At 33.6% G+C, this 1,787-nt stretch overlaps 1 protein-coding gene across 1 annotated transcript in view; it reads right to left on the bottom strand.

Moving 5' to 3' along the window:
• Nucleotides 1-1,787, bottom strand: part of LOC108522824 (cullin-4B-like) — a gene marked incomplete at its 5' end in the record, with an annotated part of 36,619 nt that overhangs the window by 3,816 nt on the left and 31,016 nt on the right. Inside the window, 2 exon segments of the mRNA XM_017863263.1 lie at nucleotides 1,383-1,535; nucleotides 1,642-1,715. Coding sequence (XP_017718752.1) covers nucleotides 1,383-1,535; nucleotides 1,642-1,715 — 227 coding nt within the window.

Here is a 1,787-nt window from a genome sequence, read left to right as displayed (position 1 = left end):
AAAAAAAAAAAAAAAAAAAAAAATACTACGTGAAATGGCTTGATAAATGAAGTACCTCATAATTTAGATCCTCATACTTTTGGTTTAACGCATCGGACTTGGATTTCTGCATCCTGTGATTTAAAAGCAATCAAGAAAGCTTGTAGCTTTATCTTCATGATTGCATTCTAAGCTCCTGGATGACAAAATTCCACTATATATCTTATGTATCTAGCCTGTAAATATAATATAATCTTGTTTGCTAATAGAAAGTTTTTTAGTATAAGTAAAATGACCACTTGTTCAAGAGGGGAAAAGAGGGGAGACAGTCCGATGCAGCAGTGAAAATTTTATCCAGTAATCCCAAGGTTTGGAAATCAAATGACTTTCTCTTAATTACGGTGAAAGACCTAGAATATCAGCAAAATATTAACTACAGCGATCCCCTAACTTCCCCAGCATCAGTGATCTCTCTGGCTTCAGGTGAAATGATTGTTAGGCAGAGCATGAGGGTAAGTAAGAGTGTGGTAATAAGGAGTGCAATATTAGGTTTGGAGAAAAGAAAATGCTTACCTTATTAGAACTAAGAGCTACAGAGTGCTTATTATGTACCAGGTCCAGTGCTAAGATTTTTACATTCATGATCTCATTTAAACCTCACAATAACCCTACAAGGTAAGCACTATCATCTCAATTTTACAAAAGAGGAAACAAGATCAGCAAAGTGAAGTGATTTATGAAAGTCTAAAGCTCATAAGAACCCTAATAGCTAGCAGTCTATTCAAACTCTATCCATGTTTATCATCCAAGGGTTTGGCTATCTACCTCCTAAAACTTGGAAAATAGGCCAGTACGACATCACATTAAGTGAGTTTATTATTGGGCACTCACAGTGGAACGTTTCCATTTAATGACCAATTTCAGTTTGCCAGAACTATCACTACACTTTTCAAAAAGATGCTTAATGATGACTAGTTATCTGCATGGTCTTTAACAGATGATCTCTTATATAAGCTAACTAAACAGGAGATTTAACTCAATCCACAATAACCGAATCTATCAAATTTCAACAAATACCATGGTATTTCAAGAGGAAAAGAAGTAAATAAACCAACCAAGAAGTTCAAAAGAAATATAGTGAATAAACTTGAAAATTTCAAAGACTCACTCAGCAGTTAAACTTTCAGGTATCCAGGATTTTCTGTTATTTTCCCCTTTTGTCACTGCTGCCCACATATGCCAACAAAGTTTTTTTGGAAATCATATGCATCAACATGGAAAATTAAAACTTTTCTCTCTCTAAATGGTCATGATACTTTATGTTTGCAAGATTTGTGTCTGAAAATCTAATGTACTTTCTTTTATTTATAACATGCTCAATAGGAAAACACAGAAGTACCTACCTTAACTGGAAATTTCAACTGGTTGTACACTTCTGAAACAAGGAGATTGTGGCTAAGTGTCTTTCTCATCTTCATAATTCGAACAATTGCAGCATCAATTTGATATTGTCTGTCTTGAAATACTCTTTCTGTAGTGCTTGCTTGTTCTTCAACCTAACAAAAAAGTTTTAAACCTAAGAATTATACCAGAAGCAAAACCTGACTATTTACATAAATTGTGCATTTTAGGGACATGGCATTGTTATTGCTTTAAAGGTACTGAATTTTCTAATTGGGGTCTTATAAATATAGATGTGACAGAGAAAAAGCCTACAAACATAACTCCTTTCTGTTCTGATTATATTGCCCTATACCAATGAAGTAATGCTAATATTAGTTAATAGAAAACATCATCTTTGAATTGCT

This window comes from Rhinopithecus bieti, unplaced genomic scaffold (genome assembly GCF_001698545.2).
Source record: "Rhinopithecus bieti isolate Rb0 unplaced genomic scaffold, ASM169854v2 scaffold_70230, whole genome shotgun sequence".
Classification (NCBI taxonomy): Eukaryota; Metazoa; Chordata; class Mammalia; order Primates; family Cercopithecidae; genus Rhinopithecus; species Rhinopithecus bieti.
Note: the sequence above shows the minus strand (reverse complement) of the source record. Positions and strands in the feature narration are given on the sequence as shown.